The following is a 27188-nucleotide window of genomic DNA, read 5'->3' as shown; positions in this document are numbered from 1 at the left end:
GAGGATGTTCCCCTACTCCTACAAAACCTTCTAGTCACATTCAAAGTGTGGGTGTGTCTGAGAAACACTCTCAGCAGATGAGGGCACCAGGAGCAGCTGGGGCAGCCCAGCCTCACACATCTGCATCTCTGAGTGGTTTATGTTCTGGTTTGTAACACTGGGATGTATACTACCAAACTGCTGACAGTAATAAGTTGCGGCATCTTCAGCCTCCAGGCTGTTGATGGTGAGGATGAAATCTGTCCCAGATCCACTGCCACTGGACCTGGATGGGACCCCAGTTTCCAACTTGGATGCAAAATAGGTCAGGAGCTTAGGAGCTTCCCCTGGTTTCTGCTGATACTAGGCTAACAAAGTGCCAGTGCTCTGACTGGCCCAGAAAGTAATGGTGACTGTCTCCTAGAGATGCAGACAGGGAAGATGGAGATGGGGTTTCACAGTTGGCACCTGTGACTGGAAACATTAAAAAAAAACAAACATGTTATTACTAATATTATAAGAGGACTTCCCTGAAGGGCCAGGCAGTAATGACCACACAAGCAGAGTAAATTCCTAGAGCTCTCCGTCCTTAGCTGGGAGCCAGAGCCACAGGAGGCTGAGGAGCTGAATGGGGGCCTCATGTTCACTCTGTGTCCTGACAAGGACTGATTCTTTCACAAGATATAACCAGACTATTAATAAGTTTCAGGGCAATGGGTTGTTCTCCAGCAATATGCAAATCAGCAGGGGATGGGGCAGAGTCGGGCACAGCTGCAGGGCTGGCCAATCTCAATAACACAGCACAGGCGCCGTGTCTCCCAGATGCCCAAGTCTGATCGGAGCAGCTCAAATTTGGCTAAAGACTGCATTTCCTCCTGGAGGCCGAGGGATTGAATCAGTCTAGTGTCCTTTCAGTACAGTGATCTTTTGCTATTTTCAGTGTTCATACAATGTTTTTCTTGCTACTTTTCCATATAAGATAGGTTCTATAATTTCTTTAAAGGATACATCTGACTCCCTGATGCCCTTGGAGTGATAAATGACCAGCACAGAGAGATAACCCAGGATAACTACCGAGATTCCCCTCCATATTCAACAATGTACAGATGGATACAGACATGTGAAGAATCTACTGATGTCATAGAAAAATTTCTCTGAACTTATTAGAGGAAAAACCTGCAGAGCTCACACAGAGCAAAGATTAGTTGTTTCCATAAGCCAGAGAAGAAAATCTCAAAATTCATGAGGCATCCTATTGTGTACTCTGAAAGGCTTTGTTTCAGTAGTGGGGCAAAATTATCCCTGTACCAAATGCCATTTTGGTCTGTCCTAATAAAGCTTAAAAGCAAGAGCAATAGAGTCCAACAGTTTCAAGTGACAAGACTAGGTGCTGCAGAAGAAAAGATTAGTGATTTTAGCAATAGTAAATATCCAAAATTGAACACAATGGGGAAAAATATTGAAAAATTACCATAAAATGAGCTGAGCATTAGTGAGATACAACTTCAAGCAGTCTATTGTGTGTATAATTGAAGTCCTGAAGAGGATGAGGTAAGGAGGAGAAGTACAAAAAATATTTGAATGTATCGTCTACAATTTTCCAGGGTTTAAGAAATCATTCCAAAGGTTTACAAACTTAAATAGCCACAGTCGGCTAAAAACCATGAATTCAGTGGCTGAATAGAGAAGCCCAAGAAAAATCACACAACTTACCGATAACTCCCTCTGTAGTCCTGGCTGTAGTTGCAAATAAGTTTCTAGCATTTGAATGGCTGGGGGAATATCAAGAAATTATCTTCGAAATGAAAACACAACCCTCATAACTAAAAAGTAGAGTCAACATTCGTAGGTCCTCTTTGGATTCTGAAGGTAACATATAATCTTAGAGTCAGGTGTTCTGATTCATTTCTTAATAACTTGTAAGGTTGCTAGTTCTGAGTGATCCCCAGAAGAAGACTCTGCACTAAGTACAACCTGCAGTGGACACTATGACCTAGTGGACCAATGATGCTAAAGTGCCTGGGGTAGATCAGGACAGTGTGCAAAGGCTGCAGAAAGCTCCAGCAGGAGAACCACAGTTCAGACCTCTAGAGTAGTGGAATAATGCCATAATCCGTTCTGAATATATCAATTCCCTTTTTGAGATATGGGTCCTGATTTGCCATTAATCCCTGGCTGTCTATAGGCCGAAAATGAGCCACGTGACCTGAGTTGCTCTTTATGAATTGAGTGGTAACTGATCCACCCGTTTATAAATATATGCATGCACAAGAGCATTGTATCATCAGGTAGAAGCAGGATATACAGGCTAGGGCTTGATTGTGTCTCCAAAACACATACGATTTACACATGTAAGTTGCTCAAACTCTCTTGACAACTATACTTGCTGAATTCCCCCTTTTTCCTCATGCTATACCTATAGCCTTATGTGGATTCCTTTTAGCAAACTGATTAAGAAAGGAAAGAATTCAGATCAAATTTATGAAGAATGCTTTCATCCTTTCAAAGTAGATTTTTATAGCCATAAAACCTACTTTAAGGATAGTAGGGGAAGAATCATATCCAATTAATTTGATTACTTTGAATCATATCCAATTAATTAAAATCTTATGAGATGTATTAACTGCTTTCTTCATCCCATTGCTTTCCTCCTCATAACGGCAAGCATTCAACTTATCTTTCTCTCATTGTAGTCTCAAAGGGGAGCAGAAGGCCTGGTCTCCTATGATTACCTGCTATTACTGGAAAACCCTGCATCATTGAAAAATGTATACAATTTTAATTTTAAAATATTTTCTGAGTGTTTAATATATGTAATAAATGCTCTTGGTTTAATGGAAATTAATTAATCCAAAAATTCACATTAAAATTAATTGACGCATTTAAGGTACAATTTTTTTTTTTTTTTTTTTTTTTTGCTGTACGCGGGCCTCTCACTGCTGTGGCCTCTCCCGTTGCGGAGCACAGGCTCTGGACACACAGGCTCCGCGGCCATGGCTCGCGGGCCCAGCCGCTCCGCGGCATGTGGGATCTTCCGGGATCGGGGCACGAACCCGTGTCCCCTGCATCAGCAGGCGGACTCTCAACCACTGCGCCACCAGGGAAGCCCTAAGGTACAATTTTTAACAGCAAACTTGGCAATATGGTACATGAAATTGGGTATATAAATTGTGAAATATCACGGGGGATTTGTTTTGAGAATATTTAAATATACAAAATGATGTTATCAAATATATATATAGACAGAGGAAAAAGTACAAGAGGAAGAATGAGAAGAGAAAGGAAAGAAGAGAAAGAAGGAGGGGAGGAATGAAGGAAAGAACCCATATGCTCACTATCCTGTTGAGAAAGTACTCTTGAAGTTTGTAGGTGTTTATTTTATCAAGATGGGAACTAATCAAGTTTGTTAGGAGCCCTGCAAACCTTTCTGCCCAACAGGATTTGAGACACAAAGCAATTTCCTTGTTTGCGAGGAAGCACAAGGCTCCGCTGAGAGATAAGCTTGCGTGTGTTAAGGTTTATGTTCAGAGAAGTGAAGTTGTAAAGGGAAAGTTATATATTGACAGAAATCTTTCCAGTATTACGAGAGCCCCCAAGTTGCTGACTATCCCCAGAATCTGAGAATGTTACAGAACTTACCTGAGGTCACAGAACATTGATCAGTCACTTTACAAAACAGAGCTTAGGAGCCTCTCCTAATCTTTGAAATTTCTAGGCTGAAGTCACTGGCCTGCAGCCAGTGGTGAGTTTCTCTCATGGAGTCATGGAGGCTGGAAACAGTCAGCATGGTATCCCTTCTGGCCCCAGAGAGTAAACATGACCCACATGTCTCCAGTGTTGTCCAGATTGAACCACCGTCTTCTCAGCAGAGTGAACCTGGATCCTCACACTGCAGTGTGGGTGCTGTGCTCTCCGGCCCCTCAAGGACTCCTTCCTCCAGTGATTTCCCTCCCTGTGGCACAGCCCTTGCAACGTGACCCTGCAGCTCCTTCATCAGGAGGTGGAGTCTATCTGCCCACCCTTGATTCTGGGCTGCCTGTGACTTGCTTCAGTCAATAGAATGTGGCAGACAAGCTGTTGTGTCAGCTCCAAATCTAGACCAGAAAAGACCTTGCATAATTTCTCCTTAGTTTCTTGGCCTCCTACAGCTGACTTGCTATCGAGTCATATTTGAAGACCATGGAAGATTAGAGACCATGTGGAAGAGAATCCAGTTATCAAAGGTAAAGCTATTCTAGGGGAGCCTACCAGCCAGGCAACCTCTGAGGGAGCCCAGGCTAGAATTGCAGATCTCTCTCTCTCTCTCTCTCCTCTCTCCCTCCCTCTCCCTCTCTCTCTCTCCCTAGTCTGCAGCTGAACACAAAGTATAAGGAATCCCAACCAGGATGAAGAACTACCCAGCAGAATGCAGCTTGAATTGACAGTGCATAGAATAGTGAGAGAAAAACAAGCTGAAGAAATGATGACTGAACATTTCCCAAAGCTGATGAAAAATATTAACCCACATATCCAAGAAGCTCAACAAACCACAAGTGGGAAAAACACAAAGAAAATTACACTTAGGTACATCTTAGACAAACTGATGAAACATCATAAGGAGAAAACTTTAAAAACAATCAGGTTCAGGAACAAGTTACTGAAAAACAGCAAACTGAATTTTCATTTTGCAGTCCACAAAAAGTGACTGCATACATCTTGTGCACACACACAAAATGCAAAACAGAATACAAGACAGCATCTTCAAACATTGAAGGAAAAATACATTAACTTAGATCCATATCCAGAATATATGTCCTTCAAAAATAAAGGTGAGGGGACTTCCCTGGTGATGCAGTCGTTAAGAATCCACCTGCTAATGCAGGGGACACGATTTCTATCCCTTGTCCAGGAAGATCCCACATGCCGTGGAGCAACTAAGCCCATGCACCACAACTACTGAGCCTGTGCTCTAGAGCCCATGAGCCACAACTACTGAGCCCACGTGCCACAATTACTGAAGCTCGCGCACCTAGATCTCGTGCTCCGCGACTCTTGTTGGAGCCACCGCAGTGAGAAGCCCAAGCACCGCAACGAAGAGTAGCCCCTGCTCACCGCAACTAGAGAAAGTCCACACACAGCAATGAAGACCCAACACGGCCAAAAATAAATTAAAATAATAATAATAATAAAATAAAATAATTTTAAAAATAAAGGTGAAATAAAGACATTTAAATATCAAAAAGACTGAGACAATTTGTCTCCATCAGATCTGAATAAGAAACACCAAGGAAAATTCTTCAGGCTGAAGAGAAATTTTACCAGTTAGAAACACAACAGAAGTGTGGAACACTACAAATGGCAAATACACAGGTAAATGTAAAAGAGTTTTTCTTTGGTTAAAATTTCCTTAGAGACTCCCAATTATTTAAAGAAAAACAAATAAAAGCGTATTGTTGGTTTTAAAACATCTGTCAAAATAAAATGCATGGCAAAAATAGCATAAAGAATGGCAGGGGCTAAATGACAGTAGACAGCTGTAAGTGTGTCACATTAGACTGTGTCGTGGAAAAATATTAATTTATTGGAGACTGGTATAGTTATGGATACAAATAACCCATAGAACAAGATTTCTCAGTGTGGGTCTATTGACATTTTGGACCATGATAATTTGTGTGTGTGCGGTGGGGAGATGTTTTGTGCCTCATGGGATGTTTAGCAACATCCTGGCCTCTACCATTGGAGGCCAAGGCCACAGCCCACCCCCTTGCCTTCTAGTTGTGACAATAAAATTGTCTCTGGAGATTTCCAAATGTTCCCAGGTTAGAAGGGGTAAAAATTTCCCTAGATGAAAAGCACTACACTACAATAACTTCTAGGAAAAAAATCAGTCAATCAATCAAGATGTAGCCAAAGAGTCAATTGAGAGATAAAGTGTAAACCTAAAAAACACTCAGTGAAGCAGTAATGCCATAACTGATCTGAATAGTACTATTAAATGTCTTGAACAAATAGACTTTGCGAAACAATACTCCCACAAATAAAGTATATCCTTTTTAAAGTGACAATAGAGCATTTACCAAAATGGACAATATGCTGGGCTATAAAGTAAAGTTTACTAAATTTCTTAAGTTCATTTTTACCTGGCAACAACACAATCAAACCAGATATAAAAAGAATCTGAAGAAAATCCCCAAATATTTAAAATCAAGCAACAGAATTATAAATACCAAGTGGGTCAGAAAGAGAAAATTAGAAAACATTTTAAACTGAAGGATAATAAAAACACAAAATGTCAACATTTGTCAGATGTTGCAAAAGCAGTGTTTAGAGAGTAATATAGAGTTTTAAGAGTTTTTTAAAAATAAAATAGATTTAAAATCAGTTATCTAAGTTTCTACCATAGAAACAAGAAAGTATTAGAAATTAAAATGTTTGTTTACTGCCTACCCCTACCCAATACAATGTAACCTTGACCTCCTAAAACTGCAGTCCTTAGATCAGTGCCTGGCACATCATCAGTGCATACAAAAATGAAAGCTGAATACATCAGAGGAACAGAGTAATTTTAAAAATTTGGAAAGAAAATTAATTAATCAAAATGGCTTTAAAAAAAACAGGTTGTGGGGCTTCCCTGGTGGTGCAGTGGTTGAGAGTCCGCCTGCTGATGCAGGGGACACGGGTTCGTGCCCCGGTCCAGGAAGATCCCACATGCCGCGGAGTGGCTGGGCCCGTGAGCCATGGCCGCAGAGCCTGCGTGTCCAGAGCCTGTGCTCCGCAACGGGAGAGGCCACAGCAGTACATGAAACCTGTTGTTTTTTTTTTTTTTTTTGCTCGCCCAGGCTCAGCGGCCATGGCTCATGGGCCCAGCCGCTCCGCGGCATGTGGGATCTTCCTGGACCGGGGCACAAACCCGTGTCCCCTGCATCGGCAGGCGGACGCTCAACCACTGCGCCACCAGGGAAGCCCTTTCAGGTGCTTTTATATCACCTCTGAAATCCTCACTCTAGCTTACTCTGGACTTACCATGTTTCCTGCTATCAGATGCATGAGCTTTTCCTTAGCTACTCTGTTTCTTGCTTACTTTAGTGCAATGGCACAGCACAAATTTAATACCTTAATGATACACTGTCTTAGAGGGAATGCTTTTACTTTCTTTGTGGTCATTTTTCTTCTTAATGAGAATGTACAACCTTCATGCAGTGATGTTTATTGAGCACCTTGAATATGCCAGGCAGATAATCTTGTGTAACTCTGAGATACGTCAATGCTCACAGGAAACAAATGTCCCTGACCCTATGGAGCTGAAATTCTACTAGAGAGAATCAGACTCTAAAGGGTAAACATCAAAAAGAGATAAATAAACTTGAGAATTCCCTGGCAGTTCAGTGGTTAGGACTCCAAGTTTTCACTGCCAAGGGCAATGGTGGAATCCCTGGTTGGGGAACTAAGATCCTGCAAGCCACAGGGTGTGACCAAAAATTTAAAAAAAGAAATAAGTAAACTTGAGAAGTGCTTTGAACAAAAGTGTGGAGCAGGATGTACACTATTCATGCAGGATTGGGGTGATCATTGAGAAGGGAAGCTTTGGGCTGAACTGACGGATGAGGAGTTAACACAATGCGTGTTTGGAGGAAAAGTTTTGCTGTCAGAGGGACCAGTAAGACCAGAGGCCCAAGGGCAGGACTGTGTGTGGCTTGTTCAAGGCAGAGCCAGGTGGCCAGGGAGGCTGAAGCCCAGTGAGTTAGTGGACAGAGCCATAGGAGATGGGGTCTGAGAAGTAACAGGGAGGGTCCTGGTCAGTTGGAGCCTAATAGGCATTGTAAGGATTTGAGCTTTTCCTCTGTGTGAAGTAGAATCTAGTGCAAGATTTTGAACAGAGGACAAGCTTAACTCACATTTTAAAAGATTGCCCTGGCTGCTGACTTGAGAATAGACATGTTGATCTTTGGGGAAGGTGTGGCCCTGGTCCAGGTAAAAGATGATGGAAGCTTGCACCGGGATGGGCAGTGAAGGTGAAGGTGATCAGAGGTGGTCAGATTTGGGATATATTGGAGATCTGGGATAATTTGTCCACTTCTCTTTGCTCCAGGATTCCCAGCACACTGTGTTGAGTATGCTGTAACTATAATCACTCTTTTTTTTTTTTTTTTCGGTAAGCTGGCCTCTCACTGCTGTGGCCTCTCCCGTTGAGGAGCACAGGCTCCGGATGCGCAGGCTTAGCGGCCATGGCTCACGGGCCCAGCCGCTCCACGGCATGTGGGATCTTCCCAGACCGGGGCATGAACCCACTTCCCCTGCATCGGCAGGTGGACTCTCAACCACTGGGCCACCAGGGAAGCCCTATAATCACTCTTAATTATTTATTTTTGAATGAGAATATTCCTTCTGCCTGTTGGCGCTCAGGAAAAAGAATCATCATTTCCTCTTAGGTTTCCTTTGAGTAACCAAGATTGTACCTTTGTTTCACATCTCCTTTCCTGGTTTTCTCTGTCTTCTGCAAGGAGAAGGTCAGTTTACTCCCTAATAAGAGTCTTAACCTCTGATCAAAAGGCCTCAGTCTAGTGTTTTCTCTATTGCTTGTATGTTATTTTCTTGTTGTTGTTGTTGTTTTTTTTTGTCATCATCTTAATAAAATAAAATATCCCATTTTCCCTCTGGTTCTAAGTGATCAAATGTCATCTTAGTCACACTGATTAGCTTCAGAACTGTCAATGAAGGTACAAAAAGGTATTAAGAACCATATGCTAATGCATATATATGGAATCTAAAGAAAGAGTACTGATGAACCTAGTGACTCAGGGCAGGAATAAAGACGCAGACGTAGAAAACAGACTTGAGGACACAGGAGGGGAAGGGGAAGCTGGGACAAAGTGAGAGAGTAGCAAGGACATATATACACACCAAATGTAAAATGGATGGCTAGTGGGAAGCTGCTGCATAGCACAGGGAGATCAGCTCGGTGCTTTGTGACCACCTAGAGGGGTGAGATAGGGAGGGTGGGAGGGAGGCTCAAGAGGGAGGGGATATAGGGATATATGTAACCATATAGCTGATTCGCTGTTGCACAGCAGAAACTAACACACCGTTGTAAAGCAATTATACTCCAACAAAGATGTAAAAAAAAAAAGGTATTAAGAGATCCCAAACCCTGTCCTCAGCAAGTTACATGTGGAGCCTTGTCTAGTACCAGTGTCCTTGCCTCTCACAGAATCTTTCCAATCAGCTACCTACACAGAATCCTTCTGTGTTCTCATAATACTCACTCCCTTCTATGAATCAGATTTTCTGATTAGAATCTGTCCTTACTATCTGGATGACCTTGAACACATTTTATAACCTCTCTCTGCCACCGCGTTTTCTAGTGGAAGATGGGAATAAAACATCCTTCTCATACCAAGACTTAGCTCAATTCATGGAACATAATAAGCATTTGATAAATATTGCAGCCATTCTTCTTTGTCATCCTTAAATTTATAACTCAGACAGTTATGGTAGATCAGAAAAACATTGCTGCACGTTTCTCTAATCAAGACTGCAGTCTATTTCATCAAGTCTTGAATCAAGTTGGGTTTGGGTCTTACTTTGACAAACAGAATGTGGTTAAAAGAACCCTGTGCCAGTTTTGGATAGCGGGTCTCAAATAGTGTTGCAGCTTCCATCTCCCCTCTTGAATGTTAGAAAGCAGATGTAGCCTATTAGAAGATGAGAGGTCACATGGAGGAAAACTGAGGCTCTGGGCAAACAGCCGGCACTGACCACCAGACATGTGAGAAGGCCATCCAGTGGCATGACAAGGATGGCTAGGGGAGTGGGAGTGGTCCTTCCTGTGGGGAGGAGAATTGTTCAGAATTTTCTGTGCACAGTGATAATAAAAAGTAGCATTATTATTATTTTTTCATTATACTATTCTCTTTATTTTTGAAAATTTCCATAATAAAATGTTTTTAAAAATGAGAGTTTTGTTTTGATACTGTTGTATTAAAAAACAGTAAAGAATTTCCATTTTTAATGAAGACTTCCAGACTTCCAGAAAAATATAATTTTCTGATGGACCGTTAACTGATACATTAACTTAAATCTTACAAGTTACTTAGAAACTGACAAAGAAAAAGAATTTTTAAAATATCGTACAAATTACTGAATGTTACTGTATCAATATAAGATCACTAAAAGCTGGAATTTTAAGCCAAAAGCAGACAACTTTGATAACCTTAACTTCAATTCGAGGTAAGGGTGTGGGCTCTGGAGTCAGCCAAATCTAGGTTTGTATCCCAGTTCTGCCCTTTTCTATCTATTAGATAAATGTTCTCTGGCAAGCCATTTAAATTCTGTGAGCCTCAGGTTCTACATCTTTAAAATGGGGGTAATAAAATTTCTTCATCAATAAAGCGCTTAGCACAGGGCTCGCCACATAGTAAGTGCTCATTAAATAATTCAAATAATTCCACTATCCTATCTCTTCAATTCTAAATGCAGGATTTCATACTCTAACATCTCTGAAATTGGGATGCATCTCATAATTGATGGCATATTATGGTTTAATTGGCAGTTTTTTCTTTAGTGGTATGTAACATAGTTGGTGCCTGCTACTAACAGGTAGCAGCCAAGATTCAATATAATATGGTATCAATCATGATAGAAGTAGGTTCCCAATTTCTGTTTTAAGATTTTTCTGAATATGCAACCAATTTGAAATTTAAAAAATTTTGAAGTATGAGCAAAATATTTTCAACACAGCACAAACAGAATGGTTTTGAGACAAATTATTATTATTATTATTATTATTATTATTATTATTATTATTTTAAATGGTTTATCAGGGCTTCCCTGGTGGCGCAGTGGTTGAGAGTCCGCCTGCCAATGCAGGGCACACGGGTTCGTGCCCCGGTCCGGGAAGATCCCACATGCCGCAGAGCGGCTGGGCCCGTGAGCCATGGCCGTTGGGCCTGCGCGTCCGGAGCCTGTGCTTCGCAACGGGAGAGGCCACAACAATGAGAGGCCCACGTACCGCAAAAAAAAAAAAAAAAAAAAAAAAAGGTTTATCAATTCCATTTTGTATAAAACACATGGGAGAAACCTAGCCAATCAACACACAGCTGTTGCCACATGAAAAGATAGTTTTTTTTGTTTGTTTTTTTTTTTTTTTTTTTTTTTGCAGTACGTGGGCCTCTCACTGCTGTGGCCTCTCCCGCTGCAGAGCACAGGTTCTGGACGCGCAGGCCCAGCGGCCATGGCTCACGGGCCCAGCCGCTCCGCGGCATGTGGGATCCTCCCAGACCGGGGCACGAACCCACGTCCCCTGCATCGGCAGGCGGACTCCCAACCACTGCGCCACCAGGGAAGCCCGAAAAGATAGTTTTATCAAACTTCGAGTCTAAGAACATACAAATGTTTCTTTTTCACGTCTACAGTAATTGTCTATGCTTTTCCACTTAACTGTTTTAAAAAGTCCACATAGCCCCATTATTTCTTCTGTCCCAGTTACAGTACAATGACGGGGAGGCAGAGGGTTGGTTAGAACAACTCTCTAAGCAGTTTTCTGCTGTCTTTCCAATCAGAGGCTTGTGGATGTGAGGGATCACACCACCCCCAGCTATGGTAGCCTTGATAAGAGAATCCAACTCTTCATCACCACGGATTGCAAGTTGCAAGTGGCGTGGAGTGATCCGCTTAACTTTGAGATCCTTGGAAGCATTGCCTGCCAGCTCCAGCACCTCAGCAGTGAGGAACTCCAGAATTGCGGCACTGTACACTGCAGCAGTGGTACCGACCCTTCCGTGACTTGCGGTGTGAGTCTTCAAATGTCTGTGGTTACGGCCCACGGGAAACTGTAACCCAGCTCTCTGTGAGTGAGACACTGCCTTAGCCTTGGCCTTTCCACTGTCCTTTCCAGCTTTGCGTCCAGCCATGGTCTCGGCCGCTCCCGCCCTCGGTCCTGCCGAGCCGCCGCGGCCGCCGCGGCCGCCGCCGCCGGAGCATTATTATTAATTTAAAATTCTCTATAGTCAATTCACTGTTTAGAGCCTGCACCTGAGGTGCAGGTCTCTCACCAACCTCCACTTCCCTTACATGTGCCTAAGGGAAAAACCAAGACTCCCCACTCATCAACCAGAACCAATAGGCAGACTTGTGGCTGAGAACAGCTTGGACCTTTCAGCCCAGGTGACCTTCAGCTGACTGCAGCAGCATGGGTGAGCCCCTGGCAAAGCAGCAGAGAAAGCACCCAGCCAGCCCACAGAATCACGAGAAATAATAAACTGTTGCTTTTCTAAGCTGTGATTTGGGGGTATTCTTTTATGCTGCAGTTGATAATGGAAATAACAACAAAATCAATTTAAAGCTTCTGTCTGGATCACAGCTTGGCTCTAATCTCCTCCACCTTTTCCCCCGTGCAGATCCAGTTTAAATGTGAAGTAATAACTCTTCAGCATACCCCTGCTTCACCCAGCACAGAAACTTAGACTCTGAGAATATGGGCATCTAAAATATGGACATTTTACATCTCACATTGTGGCCTCTTGCAGGAAGCAGGTGTCTTTTCACCAAGTGGGCATCATTAGACCAGAAAGGATATTTTTATTTGAGGGCCTGTCACTGTGAGAGGCGGGCTGATGTGCTGCTGACAGTAATACACCCCAACATCTTCAGCTTCTACGCCATGGATGGAGAGGGAGAAGTCAAAGCCAGAGCCACTTCCTTGGAACCTGGACGGGGTTCCTGAGGCCCGGGCAGAAGCTCCAAAGATGAGCAGCCTGGGAGCCTCCTTGGGTTTCTGTTGGTACCAGGCCATGGACGTACCTACCTCCACGCTGCTTTTACATGTTATGGAGACAAAGCTTCCTTGAGATGCTGCCAGGGTCTCTGGAGACTGGGTCAGTGTGATCTGTCCCCAGCAGCCTGTAAGGACACCCCACCAAGGCAAAACAAAGTGTTGCTTTTCTCAAAGACTCAGAATCCACATCGAAGTGGCTATTGATAAGTCCTCAGGACAAGGGCAAGCTGTGAAAAGTGACAGAACATGGGACAGTCCCATCCTGGGGGCCTGAGGGCTGAGTCCACTCATTCTGGTCTAAATGGGTCCCCGGTGCACCTCTAAGGAGAGGGTGGACATGGGGTGGGGGCACGGTCAGAGGGCTCCATCGTCCTCAGGGGAAGAGGACAGGTTCAAGGTTCTTTGTGCCTGTGCCTCAGTGTCAGCCTTGGACTCTGCCTTGGATGCTAATAAGAGTTAAGTCAAAACAACTCTACATATCGCATTGTAATTTCTAAAGCCCCTATGAGCACATGATCTCTTTGTCAAGGGCTAAAGTTCTAGCTCAGAATCTGCAGTGGGAAACATGCTTACCCTGAAAACCCATCACCAGGAGACAAAGGAGCTGGGTCTGGGAGCTCATCTTGGAGTGTCCTGGAATCCGTTGCTTCTGTACCAAAGGGCGGGAGATAGTACTGCTTTGGACTTGAGGCTGAGCCCTGGGACTAAATAAACACAGGCTTCCTTGGAGTTGATTTGCATGTCTGATGGCCTGACCAGAGCTCTTCTCTAGAGCCCTCTAAGGGCAGCAGGCTTACTGCACCTACAGCTGCAGGAGGACTTGGAGGTGAGGGAGGTGCCTCTGGTCCCAAAGACTCTTAGGCTGGACTGAGTGGTACCAGTGAGGCTGCCCCCTTCACAGGCTCCTCTGCAGAGGCTGGGACAGAGGTCACTCCAGAGCCAGCCAGATGCCTGCAGAGTGGTCACTCAAGGCTCTATTCTTACAGAGATGGGGGCTTGTTTTACTTTCTGCTCTAACCAGTTTCCAAATTTACCCTTGATTGAAGACCAAACCAGCCAATCAAGATATCACAGGAAAGCCAAGTCAGCCAGCCTTCATCACAGAGAATGTATTTCCAAATATACACAACCACTACCAACAAAGACTGGCAATTAAAATTAAGTTGTTGCTGAAGGAAAAAGTTAATGTGGGAAGCCACATACTGGCAGAGAGAATATGGGTATATGTTGCTGACCTAACAATGCAGTAGCCTGTCCAGCCCACGTCTCCAGAGAAAGGATGATGTTCTGCTGCCCTCAGAGACCACAGTGGGGCCTTTGGGTTCTTTCCTGTGTGTTGTAAGTTGGGGAGTCTCAGGGTCTCAGATCAAGTCTTCTGTATTATTTTCAGGTCTTTGGGACAAGTTTGTAGCTCTGGGGTTCTCATGGACAGGACTGAGTGATGATTACGGGAGTGAGATTTGTGAGGACCTCCTGGAATGTCAGGAATCTCCTTTAGTCTTCTGGCACCTTCATGGAGCATGCCTGCCTTTCTGGTTTAGTCTGGTCCCCTTCTTTCTTTCTGTGGGTCTATCTGTCTGTTGGCAACCTTCCTTAGGAAGACCCTGTCAGTCACCGTAAGGGGTGAACCGAACACAGCAGGGAAATGAGGTGGTAGGCAGTTCCCCAGGGACAGGACGCAGTCCTGTGGTCACTCTGACTGTTTAGACTTTAGAACTACATGTTCCCAGAGAACATGAGACCTGGGCAAACAAGCAGGCTGAACAATCCCATTACTGCTGCACGTAGAATCCTCAGGAATTTAAGGAAGCATTTTGAACTGGAATATTCTTTCCTCACTGTAGGTAGGGACTTTTGCTGATTCTACAAAAGCATCTTTAATGACCAAAGAAAGGAATCAGCCGGTTGAGATTGATTTTAAGGGAAAAAATGAGCCTGGGGTCTGAGAGTGGGAGGAGTTCTGTGTGGCCCTGTGTGGTCATGGAGGTGACAGCTCACTGATGTCACCCTGACCTCCATGGAATAGTCCATGCAAGTGCCAGAGCCTTGGAGCAGAGAGGGCCAGCATCAGGCTGCAGACAGATTCAGTGGCCTTCTCTGCGGCAGACCTGCTAGCGGTCAGCAGAAAATCAGCTCCATACCCAACCCTGTTGATCCTGTTGGGGCAGGACCAGGACCTGAGTGCTGTGTTATGTGTGACGGAAGCAACCTCACTGCTCTGCAGGAAAATGGGACGAGCTCTGTGGGAGACAGGAGCAGAGGGCGCAGGCTGAGTTTGCACACGTGAAAACCTGGTGAAAACTCCTCATTGATCATGCCTTTCTTACAAGTTTAACTGTTTTAGATGCCACATATAAGTGATATCATCTAGTACTTGTCTTTCTCTTTTTGACTTACCTCATTGAGCATAACGTGCTCGAGGTGTATCCATGTTGTTGCAAATGGCAGGTTTTCCTCCTTTCACACCTCCTTTTATATATTATATATATATTATATATATAATATATAAAATGGAATATATTATATATAAAATGGAATATATATATATATATATATATATATATATATATATATATATATATATATATATATATATACACTGCATTTTTTAATCAAAAAATTTCCTTTCCTTGATTCCCACTCCCCGCCATGGTCATTGCCCATGTGAGAGATGGCATGCCCACTGGAAACACAGATTCTCAACCATTTAAATTTTGGAACTCCTCAGCATCCAAAGTTGAGTCAGCCTTTCCCTAAAGTAGGTCATAGTCTAGAAAACAGAGACATCAGAAAAAGAACTCAGTCTGACTCTCGAGGGTGCTGAGGTTCTTGGAAAGAAGGCTAGGGCCTCCCTCTACTTTGCTTCCTTGCAAGAGTGAAGAATATTTCTGTGATGCCCTAGGGAAGGGATATCCCTAAAGTGAGACTTCATAACAGCAGTGAGATGCTGCCCCAACCTCTTTCCGGGGAAAAGAAATACTCTTCCCCATCTTATACCCATGAAAATCCCTTTTCCTCCGTAAAAACTTTCCTCATGCAGTGTCTCTTTTGTGCAGTGTTCCACTACAGTCCCTTTTGTCTTTACCTATAACCACAGCCTAAATCAGTTATGCTGTAATCATTTGTATATCTAAGGGATCATCTTCCCCAAAAGGCAGTGTCTTCCTTGAAAGCAAGGGCTAAAGTTTTCAATATTTTTATCTATAGGACCTATCAAATGTCAATAGCCCCAGCCTGAGTGAACAAGAACTCACCAGCAGGGGTAAACCAGAGATAATCCAGGATAATTTCCCTGTTTTAAGATCCTCATGTATCTCTTTATCCCATAGTCTTAATTTATCTCTCCCCCACCCCTTTCCCCTTTGGTAAGCATTAGTTTGTTTTCTATTTCTGTGAGTCTGTTTCTGTTTTGCAAATTTCATTTGTGTTATTTTTTAGCTTCCACATACAAGTGGCATCATATAACATTTGTATTTCTCTGACTTACTTCATTTAGTATTATAATCTCTAGGTCCATGCGTGTTGCTGCAAATGGCAATATTTTGTTCTTTTTCATGGCTGAGTAATATTCCTTCATCTATATCTATATCTATCTATCTCTGTATATCTCACATCATCTTTATCCACTCATCTGTTGATAGACACTTAGGATGCTTCCATGTCTTGGCTATTATAAATAGTGCTGCAGTGAACATTGGGGTGCATGTATCTTTTCAAATTAGAGTTTTCGTCTTTTCTAGATATATGCCCAGGAGTGTGATTGCTGGATCATATGGTAACTATATTTTTTATTTTAAGGAACTTTATACTATTTTCCATAGTGGTTGCACCAATTTACATTCCCATTGACAGTGTAGGAGGGCTCCCTTTTCTCCACACCCCCTCCAGAAGTTATTATTTGTAGACTTTTTTAAAAAACATCTTTATTGGAGTATAATTGCTTTACAATGGTGTGTTAGTTTCTGCTTTATAACAAAGTGAATCAGTTATGCATATACATATCCCCATATCTCCTCCCTCTTGCATCTCCCTCCCTCCCACCCTCCCTATCCCACCCCTCTAGGTGGTCACAAAGCACAGAGCTGATGTCCCTGTGCTATGTGGCTGCTTCCCACTAGCTATCTAATTTACATTTGCTAGTGTATATATGTCTATGCCACTCTGTCACTTTGTCCCAGCTTACCCTTCCCCCTCCCCATATCCTCAAGTCCATTCTCTAGTAGGTCTGCATCTTTATTCCCGTCTTACCCCTAGGTTCTTCATGACTATTTTTTTTGTTTTTTAGATTCCATATATATGTGATAGCATATGGTATTTGTTTTTCTCTTTCTGACTTACTTCACTCTGAATGACATACTCTAGGTCCATCCACCTCACTACAAATAACTCAATTTTGTTTCTTTTTATGGCTGAGTAATATTCCATTGTATATATGTGCCACATCTCCTTTATCGGTTCATCTGTTGATGGACACTTAGGTTGCCTCCATGTCCTGGCTATTGTAAATAGAGCTGCAATGAACATTGTGGTAAATGACTCTTTTTGAATTATGGCTTTTTGAGGGTATATGCCCAGTAGTGGGATTGCTCGGTCATATGGTAGTTCTATTTTTAGTATTTTAAGGAACCTCCATACTGTTCTCCATAGTGGCTGTATCAATTTACATTCCCAACAACAGTGCAAGAGGAGGGTCCCCTTTTCTCCACACTCTCTCCAGCATTTATTGTTTCTAGAATTTTTGATCATGGCCATTCTAACTGGTGTGAGATGATATCTCATTGTAGTTTTGATTTGCATTTCTCTAATGATTAATGATGCTGAGCATTCTTTCATGTGTTTGTTGGCAATCTGTATGTCTTCCTTGTAGAAATGTCTATTTAGGTCTTCTGCCCATTTTTGGATTGGGTTGTTTGTTTTTTTGATATTGAGCTGCATGAGCTGCTTGTAAATTTTGGAGATTAATCCTTTGTCAGTTGCTTCATTTGAAAATATTTTCTCCCATTCTGAGGGTTGTCTTTTCATCTTGTTTATGGTTTCTTTTGCTGTGTGTGTATGATCCTTTTAATGTGCTGTTGGGTTCTGTTTGCTAGTATTTTGTTGAGGATTTTTGCATCTATGTTCATCAGTGATATTGGCCTGTAGTTTTCTTTCTTTGTGACATCTTTGTCTGGTTTTGGTATCAAGGTGATGGTGGCCTCGTAGAATGAGTTTGGGAGTGTTCCTCCCTCTGCTATATTTTGGAAGAGTTTGAGAAGCATAGGTGTTAGCTCTTCTCTAAATGTTTCATAGAATTCTCCTGTGAAGTCATCTGGTCCTGGGCTTTTGTTTGTTGGAAGATTTTTAATCACACTTTCAATTTCAGTGCTTGTGATTGGTCTGGTTATATTTTCTATTTCTTCCTGGTTCAGTCTCGGAAGCTTGTGCATTTCTAAGAATTTGTCCATTTCTTCCAGGTTGTCCATTTTATTGGCAAATAGTTGCTTGTAATAATCTCTCATGATCCTTTGTATTTCTGCAGTGTCAGTTGTTACTTCTCCTTTTTCATTTCTAATTCTATTGATTTGAGTCTTCTCCCTTTTTTTCTTGATGAGTCTGGCTAATGGTTTATCAATTTTGTTATCTTCTCAAAGAACCAGATTTTAGTTTTATTGATGTTTGCTATTGTTTCCTTCATTTCTTTTTCATTTATTTCTGATCTGATATTTATGATTATTTCCTTCTGCTAACTTTGGGTTTTTTTGGTTCTTCTTTCTCTAATTGCTCTAATTGCTTTCGGTGTAAGATTAGGTTGTTTATTTGAGATGTTTCTTGTTTCTTAAGGTAGGATTGTGTTGCTATAAACTGCCCTCTTAGAACTGCTTTTGCTGCATCCCATAAGTTTTGGGTCATCGTGTTTTCATTGTCATTTGTTTCTAGGTATTTTTTGATTTCCTCTGATTTCTTCCGTGATCTCTTGGTTATTAAATATTGTATTGTTTAGCCTCCATGCGTTTGTATTTTTACAGAAGTTTTCCTGTAATTGATATCTAGACTCATAGCATTGTGGTCGGAAAAGATACTTGATATGATTTCAATTTTCTAAAATTTACCGAGGCTTGATTGGTGATGCAAGATATGATCTAGCCTGGAGAATGTTCCATGAGCATTTGAGAAGAAAGTGTATTCTGTTGTTTTGGGATGGAATGTCCTATAAATATTAATTAAGTCCATCTTGTTTAATGTATCATTTAAAGCTTGTGTTTCCTTATTTACTTTCATTTTGGATGATCTGTCCATTGGTGAAAGTGGGGCGTTAAAGTCCCCTACTATGATTGTGTTACTGTCAATTTCCCCTTTAATGGCTGTTAGTATTTGCCTTTTGTATTGACGTGCTCCTATGTTGGGTGCATAAATATTTACAATTGTTATATATTTTTCTTGGATTGATCCTTTGATCATTATGTAGTGTCCTTCTTTGTGTCTTGTAACAGTCTTTGTTTTAAAGTCTATTTTGCCTGATATGAGAATTGCTACTCCAGCTTTCTTTTTGTTTCCATTTGCATGGAATATCTTTTTCCATCCCCTCACTTTCAGTCTGTATGTGTCCCTAGGTCTGAAGTGGCTCTCTTGTAGACAGCCTATATACGAGTCTGATTTTGTATCCATTCAGCCAGTCTATGTCTTTTGGGTGGAGCATTTAATCCATTTACATTTAAGGTAATTATCGATAGGTATGTATGTTCCTATTACCATTTTCTTAATTGTTTTGGGTTCGTTATTGTAGGTCTTTTCCTTCTCTTGTGTTTCCTGCCTAGAGTAGTTCCTTTAGCATTTGTTGTAAAGCTCGTTTGGTGGTGCTGAATTCTCTTAGCTTTTGCTTGTCTGTAAAGGTTTTAATTTCTCCATCAAATCTGAATGAGACCCTTGCTGGGTAGAGTAATCTTGTTTGTAGCTTTTTCCCCTTCAAGACTTTAAATATGTCCTGCTAATCCCTTCTGGCTTGCAGAGTTTCTGCTGAAAGATCAGCTGTTAACCTTATGGGGATTCCCTTGTGTGTTATTTGTTGTTTTTCCCTTGCTGCTTTTAACATTTTTTCTTTGTAGTTAATTTTTGATAGTTTGATTACTATGTGTCTTGTCATGTTTCTCCTTGGATTTATCCTGTAAGGGACTCTCTGTGCCTCCTGGACTTGATTAACTATTGCCTTTACCATAATAGGGAAGTTTTCAACTATAATCCCTTCAAATATTTTCTCAGTCCCTTTCTTTTTCTCTTCTTCTTCTGGGACCCCTATAATTTAAATGGTGGTGCATTTAATGTTGTCCCAGAAGTCTCTGAGACTGTCCTCAATTCTTTTCATTCTTTTTTCTTCATTCTGCTCTGCAGTAGTTAGTTCCACTATTTTATCTTCCAGGTCACTTATCTGTTCTTCTGCCTCAGTTATTCTGCTATTGATCTCTTCTAGAGAATTTTTAATTTCATTTATTGTGTTGTTCATCATTGTTTGTTTGCTCTTTAGTTCTTCTATGTCCTTGTTAAATGTTTCTTGCATTTTGTCTATTCTATTTCCAAGATTTTGGATCATCGTTACTATCATTATTCTGAATTCTTTTTCAGGTGGACTGCCTATTTCCTCTTCATTTGTTAGGTCTGGTGGGTTTTTATCTTGCTCCTTCAACTGCTGTGTGTTTTTCTGTCTTCTCATTTTGCTTAACTTACTGTATTTGGGGGTCTCCTTTTTGCAGCCTGCAGGTTCATAGTTCCCGTTGTTTTGGGTATCTGCCCCCAGTGGCTAAGGTTGGTTCAGTGGGTTGTGTAGGCTTCCTGGTGGAGGGGACTAGTGCCTGTGTTCTGGTGGAAGAGGCTGGATCTTGTCTTTCTGGTGGGCAGGTCCACATCTGGTGGTGTGTTTTGGGGTGTCTGTGGCCTTATAATGATTTTATGCAGCCTGTCTGCTAATGGGTGGGGTTGTGTTCCTGTCTTGCTAGTTGTTTGGCATAGGGTGTCCAGCACTGTAGCTTGCTGGTCGTTGAGTGGACCTGGGTCTTGGTGTTGAGATAGAGATCTCTGCCAGATTTTTGCCATTTGATATTACGTGGAGCCAGGAGGTCTCTTGTGGACCCATGTCCTGAACTCGGCTCTTCCACCTCAGAGGCACAGCCCTGATGCCTGGCTGGAGCACCAACAGCCTGTCATCCACATGGCTCAGAATAAAATGGAGAAAAAAAAAGAAACAAAGAAAGAAGAAGATAAAATAAAATAAAGTTTTTAAAATAAAAAATAATTATTAGAAACAATTTTAAAAAGTAATAAAAGAAAAGAAGAAGGAAAGAAGGAAGAGAGCAACCAAACCAAAAAACAAATCCACTGATGATAACAAGCGCCAAAAAGTATACTAAAAAAAACAAAAGAAAACCAACCAAACAAAAAAAAAAAACCCTGGACAGACAGAACCCTAGGACATATGGTAAAAGCAGAGCTATACAAACAAAATCACACACAGAAGCATACACATACACACTCACAAAAGGAGAAAAAGGGAAAAAATATATATATATTGTTGCTCCCAAAGTCCACCTCCTCAATTTGGGATGATTCGTTGTCTATTCAGGTATTTCACAGATGCAGGGTACATCAAGTTGATTGTGGAGATTTAATCCGCTGCTCCTGAGGCTGCTGGGAGAGATTTCCCTTTCTCTTCTTTGTTCACACAGCTCCCAGGGTTCAGCTTTGGATTTGGCCCCGCCTCTGCGTGTAGGTCGCCGGAGGGCGTCTGTTCTTCGCTCAGATAGGACGGGGTTAAAGGATCAGCCGCTTCGGGGACTCTGGCTCACTCAGGCCGGGGGGAGGGAGGGGTACGGAGTGCGGGGCAAGCCTGCGGCTGCAGAGGCCAGCATGACGTTGCACCAGCCTGAGGCCGCTGTGCGCTCTCCCGGGTAAGTTGTCCCTGGATCACGGGACCCCGGCAGTGGCGGGCTGCACAGGCTCCCGGGAGGGGAGGTGTGGACAGTGACCTGTGCTTGCACACAGACCCGCTGGTGGCGGCAGCCGCAGCCTTAGCATCTCATGCCCGTCTCTGGGGTCCGTGCTTTCAGCCGCGGCTCACGCCCGTCTCTGGAGCTCCTTTAAGCAGCGCTCTGAATCCCCTCTCCTCGGGCACCAGGAAACAAAGAGGCAAGAAAAAGTCTCTTGTCCCTTCAGGCTGTGTTCACGCCGCCAACCCCAGTCCTCTCCCTGTGCTCCGACCGAAGCCTGAGCCTCAGCTCCCAGCCCCACCCGCCTCGGCGGGGGAGCAGACAAGCCTCTCGGTCTGGTGAGTGCCCGTCGGCACCGATCCTCTGTGCGGGCATCTCTCCTCTTTGCCCTCCGCACCCCTGTGGCTGCGCTCTCCTCTGTGGCTCTGAAGCTTCCCCCCTCCGCCGCCCGCCATCTCCACCAGTGAAGGGGCTTCTAGTGTGTGGAAACGTTTCCTCCGTCACGGCTCCCTCCCACTGGTGCAGGTCCCGTCTCTATCCTTTTGTCTCTGTTTATTCTTTCTTCTTTTGCCCTACCCATGTACGTGGGGAGTGTCTTGCCTTTTGGGAGGTCTGAGGTCTTCTGCCAGCATTCAGTAGCTGTTCTGTAGGAGTTGTTCCACATGTGGATGTATTTGTGATGTTTTTGTGGGGAGGGAGGTGATCTCCACGTCTTCCACCATCTTGAAGCTCCTTCCTATTTGTAGACTTTTTGATGATGGTCAGTTTGACTGGTATGAGGTGATATCTCTTTGTAGTTTTGATTTGTATTTCTCTAATAATTAACAATGTTGAGCATCTTATCATGTGCCTGTTGGCCATTTGTATGTCTTCTTTGGAGAAGTGTCTATTCTGGTCTTCTGCCAGTTTTTTCATTGCACTGTTAGTTTTTTGACATTGAGTTGTATGAACTGTTTGTATATTTGGAAATTAAGCCCTTGTTGGTCACATCGTTTGTAAATATTTTCTCCCAGTCTGTAGGTAGTGTTTTCATTTTGTTTATGGTTTCCTTTCTGTGCAAAAGTTGTAAGTTTGGTTAGGTCCCATTTGTTTACTTTTGCTTTTATTTCTTTTGTCTAGAGAGACTAATCTGAAAAACTACTGCTACAATTTACATCAGAGAATGTTTTCCTTATGTTCTCGTCTAGGAGTTTTAAGGTGCCATGTCTTATATTTAGGGCTTTAAGTCATTTTGAATTTATTTTTGTGCGTTTTGTGAGGGAGTGTTCTAACTTCATTGGTTTAGATGAGCTGTCCAACTTTCCCAACACCACTTGCTGAGCAAACTATCTTTTCTCCGTTGAATATTCTTGCTTCCTTTGCTGAAGATTAATTGACAGTAGGTGTGTGGGTTTTTTTCTGAGCTCTCTAGTCTGTTCCATTGGTCTGTTTTTGTGCCAATACTATGCTGTTTTGATTACTGTAACTTTGTACTATTGTCTGAAGTCTGGGAGGGTTATGCCTCCAGCTAGGTTCTTTTTCCTCAGGATTACTTTGTAATTTTGGTGTTTTGTGGTTCCATATAAATTTTAGGATTATTTGTTCTAGTTTTGTGAAAAATGTCATGGGTAATTTGATAGAGATTGCATTAAATCTGTAGATTGCTTTGGGTGGTATGGCCATTTTAACAATGTCAATTCTTCCAATCCAAGAGCATGGGATATCTTTCTATTTCTTTGAATCATCTTCAATTTCTTTTACCTATGTTTTATATTCTCAGCATATATAAACATTTTAAGTTATAGGAAATAAAGTTTATTTTGGCAGAGACTGTTAAATCAAATTAAAGTTACATACATTTGTAACATAAATCAACATCCTCAAATTGGTATAAGTGTGACACATTTCTTGTTTTCCCTTGTTTTGCTAAATTACCATAACCTAAATTGCATTATAAAATTGATTTTATATATATATTTTTAACATCTTCATTGGAGTATAATTGCTTTACAATGGTGTGTTAGTTTCTGCCGTATAACAAAGTGAGTCAGCTATACATATACATATATCCCCATATCCCCTCCCTCTTGCATCCCCCTCCCACCCTCCCTATCCCCACCCCTCTAGGTGGTCATAAAAATGATTTTATATTTTGAAAAATGAGCGTGAACCTTTCAAATCAACAATGAGTTCATTGCTCTATGGCCACTTCCCCACTACAGAGCCTGATGGTGATGAAGCCCAGGACCCCACACCCATGTTCCTGGTGGGCTATCAGGATCTGCTCATTGCTGAGGACTCTGAGTGTTCCGAGGGAGGTCTGGGGGACCCTGTGAAGCTGTAGGCACTGGAGGAGGTATGTAGTGTGCCAGGAACTCAAGAGGAGAAATATTTATTTCCAGAGCTCATCCCATAGGCAGAACCTCCCCTGGTGGCTTCCCTCCCTAAGAACAGCACAGGTGACCTCAGGTGCAAGTGTAGTCACACAGACGAAACCACTCTACTTGAGAACACTCAAGCCTGTTGTCAGCCTTGGGTCTGACTCGGAGTGAGGAGGGATGTCCCCCCTGCCCCAGGGTTCATTGCTTCTCATGGCTGCCAGGACTCTTGTTCTCAATGGGCCAGGTCTTCCCCTGTCCCTTATTGCTAGCATCTGAGTATTTGAATTTTACTTTATGGTTTCCAATAACCTCAACATGCCAACAGTGACTCCTCCACAAGAATTCATGGAGTGGAATTAGAACTACAGGATAACAGTGGGCCAGGATATGTGAGGAACAGGGGCCTCAAATCTCAAGATGAGGAGACATGTGTATGACCTAAAGATGCATTGAAATCAGTGAATTCAGAGTAGGAGGTCGACAGAACACACCAAAGTGCTTCACTCAGTGATCAAGGTGAAATGCACTGGAGGTGCCCATAGAGGAGGTGGGAAGCGAGGGTCAGGAGGAGAGGGTATTGGCCCAGCCTTATTCCCCTGAGATGGCCCAAGAAAGCTTAGGAGCTCCAGGAGAGAAAGCTGGGTTAGGCTTGGGCTCAGAGTGATGACAGGAGGAGTGTCCCGGGACTCCTGAAGGTAGTTCTCCTGCTGGTGATGAGAGTGATGTCTGTGCAGATCCACTGCCTCATGACCAGGGGTAAGTGTCAGTGTGCAGGAGCTCAGCAGTTGGTCCTGCTTTCTGCTGAGCTCAGGCCATAACGCTGTGAATACTCTGGCTGGCCCTGCAGGTGATGGGGCCCATCTCTCCTGGGACACAGGGAGGAAGGCTGGAGACGGTGTCCACACAGTGTGTCCAGTGTCATCGCAGTGGGGGAGCAAACATGGACATCCCCAGTATGAAAATGAAGCATGTAGGTAGCTCATTCCATTTGATGCATTTCTGTTCAGAAAATAACAGACTAACAACTTCCTCTTCAAGGGCATGTGCGTGTTCAGTGCAAAGAAACTGAGGATGCAGCCTGAGTCCTCCTTCCTCACCAGAGTCAGAACAGCAAGAGGAAGAGGAGAAAAGCTGGCGTCCCCATTTTCCCGAGGTGCTTCCTGAGGCGGGTCCTGCTCAGAGAGGGTAGAGATGAGCACTGGGGACACAGCCATCACAGAGGGGAGGGACAAGGCAGGGCTTCCAGCCACAGAGCACAGAGCATATAGGAGGGTTTCTCCACCACTCAGCAGAAGACAGCCCCTCCCCAGGTGTCCCCATCACGCCAGAAGCCATTCAAGCCTTAGGGGCTCCTGTTGAAAATGGTACAGTGTCACTAATCTTCTCAGTATTTCTGAGAACAGGATTATGTCTTGTGTTTATTCAGCATATGTCTGCCATCTAACGGCAGTTTGTGATACAGCAGTTCATAAAATCTTCAATGCAGAGTCTCAAAGAATATTGACTGAGTTTTTTTTTAAAAAACACCTTTATTGGAGTATAATTGCTTTAAAATGGTGTGTTACTTTCTGCTTTATAACAAAGTGAATCAGCTATACATATACCTATATCCCTATATCTCCTCCCTCTTGCATCTCCCTCCCACCGTCCCTATTCCACCAGTCTAGGTGGTCACAAAGCACCGAGCTGATCTCCCTGTGCTAAGTGGCTGCTTCCCACTAGCTATCTGTTTTACATTTGGTAGTGTATATATGTCACTGCCACTCTCTCACTTTGTCCCAGCTTACCCTTCCCCCCCTGTGTCCTCAAGTCTGTTCTCTATGTCTGCGTCTTTATTCCTGTCCTGCCCCTAGGTTCTTCAGAACCTATATATATATATATATATATTTTAGGTTCCATATATATGTATTAGCATACGGTATTTGTTTTTCTCTTTCTAACTAACTTCACCCTATATGACAGACTCTAGGTCCATCCACCTCACTACAAATAACTCAATTTTATGTTTTATTTATGGCGAAGTAATATTCCATTGTATTTATGTGCCATGTCTTCCTTATCCATTCATCTGTCGATGGACACTTAGGTTGCTTCCATGTCCTGGCTATTGTAAACAGAGCTGCAGTGAACATTGTGGTGCATGACTCTTTTTGAATTATGGTTTTCTCAGGGTATATGCCCAGTAGTGGGATTACTAGGTCACATGGTATTTCTATTTTTAGTTTTTTAAGGAACCTCCATACTGTTCTCCATAGTGGCTGTATCAATTTACATTCCCACCAGCAGTGCAAGAGGGTTCCCTTTTCTCCACACCCTCTCCAGCATTTATTGTTTCTAGATTTTTTGATGATGACCATTCTGACTGGTGTGAGATGATACCTCATTGTAGTTATGATTTGCATTTCTCTAATGATTAATGATGTTGAGCGTTCTTTCATGTGTTTGTTGGCAATCTGTATACCTTCTTTGGAGAAATGTCTATTTAGGTCTTCTGCCCATTTTTGGATTGGGTTGTTTCTTTTTTTGTTATTGAGCTGCATGAGCTGCTTGTAAATTTTGGAGATTAATCCTTTGTCAGTTGCTTCATTTGAAAATATTTTCTCCCATTCTGAGGGTTGTCTTTTGGTCTTGTTTATGGTTTCCTTTGCTGTGCAAAAGCTTTGAAGTTTCATTAGGTCCCATTTGTTTATTTTTGTTTTTATTTCCATTTCTCTAGGAGGTGGGTCAGAAAGGATCTTGCTGTGATTTATGTCATAGAGTGTTCTGCCTATGTTTTCCTCTAAGAGTTTGATAGTTTCTGGCCTTACATTTAGGTCTTTAATCCATTTTGAGCTTATTTTTGTGTATGATGTTACAGAGTGTTCTAATTTCATTCTTTTCCATGTAGCTGTCCAGTTTTCCCAGCACCACTTATGGAAGAGGCTGTCTTTTCTCCACTGTATATTCTTGCCTCCTTTATCAAAGATAAGGTGACCATATGTGTGTGGGTTTATCTCTGGGCTTTCTATCATGTTCCATTGATCTATATTTCTGTTTCTGTGCCAGTACCATACTGTCTTGATTACTGTAGCTTTGTAGTATAGTCTGAAGTCAGGGAGCCTGATTCCTCCAGCTCCGTTTTTTGTTCTCAAGATTGCTTTGGCT

General features: G+C 42.6%; 2 protein-coding genes across 2 annotated transcripts in view; both read right to left on the bottom strand.

Annotated features, from left to right (window-relative positions):
• LOC132501570 (immunoglobulin kappa light chain-like) overlaps positions 1 to 27188 on the bottom strand; it is an 87171-nt gene that overhangs the window by 45867 nt on the left and 14116 nt on the right. The window lies entirely within an intron of this gene.
• On the bottom strand, positions 11400 to 11867 carry LOC132502109 (histone H2A.V-like). The gene has a single exon (XM_060117911.1). It carries the CDS (start codon positions 11865 to 11867, stop codon positions 11400 to 11402), a length of 468 nt encoding a protein of 155 aa, XP_059973894.1.

This window comes from Mesoplodon densirostris, chromosome 14 (assembly GCF_025265405.1).
Source record: "Mesoplodon densirostris isolate mMesDen1 chromosome 14, mMesDen1 primary haplotype, whole genome shotgun sequence".
Taxonomy (NCBI): domain Eukaryota; kingdom Metazoa; phylum Chordata; class Mammalia; order Artiodactyla; family Ziphiidae; genus Mesoplodon; species Mesoplodon densirostris.
This window is presented reverse-complemented; position numbering and strand designations above follow the sequence as displayed.

Coding starts and splice junctions, on each gene's coding strand:
- LOC132502109 (XM_060117911.1), bottom strand. CDS start 11,867: ATGGCTGGACGCAAAGCTGGAAAGGACAGTGGAAAGGCCAAGGCTAAG.